Source organism: Plasmopara halstedii (assembly GCF_900000015.1).
Source record: "Plasmopara halstedii genome assembly, contig: Scaffold_555, whole genome shotgun sequence".
In the NCBI taxonomy this organism is placed as follows: domain Eukaryota; phylum Oomycota; class Peronosporomycetes; order Peronosporales; family Peronosporaceae; genus Plasmopara; species Plasmopara halstedii.
The window spans coordinates 1,171,224-1,172,043 of NW_020187475.1; the positions used below are offsets into that span (position 1 = coordinate 1,171,224).

The following is an 820-nucleotide window of genomic DNA, read 5'->3' on the forward strand; positions in this document are numbered from 1 at the left end:
ATTGACACTACAGTATAAACTTTCGAACCTGAGATATATAGTCTCTAAGTATTTTTAAATCATAGTCAGCTGCTATACAAAGCTATACATGCGTGTTTGCATCTAATTATATATGCGTAAAGCATTTAGTTTTGGAGCCCCGCAGGAAAAGACATCTAAACAATCCTCCTTTAGTATCCAGTTTAATATATATGGTAATTGCTACCCACAACATTCTAGAAGCATCGTTGCTTGAAGATTCGTCCATAGGACAATCTTCTGGGCAAGATGGTACACAACTTAATGGCTAGGCGCCGTATGATGGGAACCGCATGGAGTCTTCTTTATGAGACTAGATAATTATTCAGCCCGCCCAGTTATTCCTGCATATCTCTGATTCCATCTCTTATCCGAAACCCCGCAAATGTAATTAGAAAAATCCAGTTCACAGAACATTCCCATTATACGGCGCCTAGCCATTAAGTTGTGTACCACCTTGCCCAGAGGATTGTTCAATGGACGAATCTTCAAGCAACGATGCTTCTAGAATGTTGTGGGTTGCAATTACCATACATATTAAACTGGATAGTAAAGGAGGTTTCTCTAAATGTCTTTTCCTGCGGGTTGTGTCCTATCTAAACTATATCTCCAAAAATAAATGCCTTACGCATATATAATTAGATGCAAACACGCATGTATAGCTTTGTATGGCAGCTGACTATGATTTAAAAATACTTCGAGACTACATATCTCAAGTACGAAAGTTTATACTGTAGTGTCAAAAAGAACCTTCAAGATGCCTCTTTTATTTAGTTGGCTGCTGAGGATGGGAAATTGCGTC

General features: G+C 38.4%; 1 protein-coding gene across 1 annotated transcript; it reads right to left on the bottom strand.

The window, feature by feature from the left end:
- Positions 1–451: 451 nt before the first annotated feature.
- PHALS_11755 (uncharacterized protein) lies at positions 452–674 on the bottom strand (the record flags this gene model as incomplete). The annotated part of the gene is made up of 2 exons (XM_024727171.1): positions 452–610; positions 669–674. 2 exons carry the CDS (start codon positions 672–674, stop codon positions 452–454), a joined length of 165 nt encoding a protein of 54 aa, XP_024577774.1.
- Between the last annotated feature and the right edge of the window lie 146 nt (positions 675–820).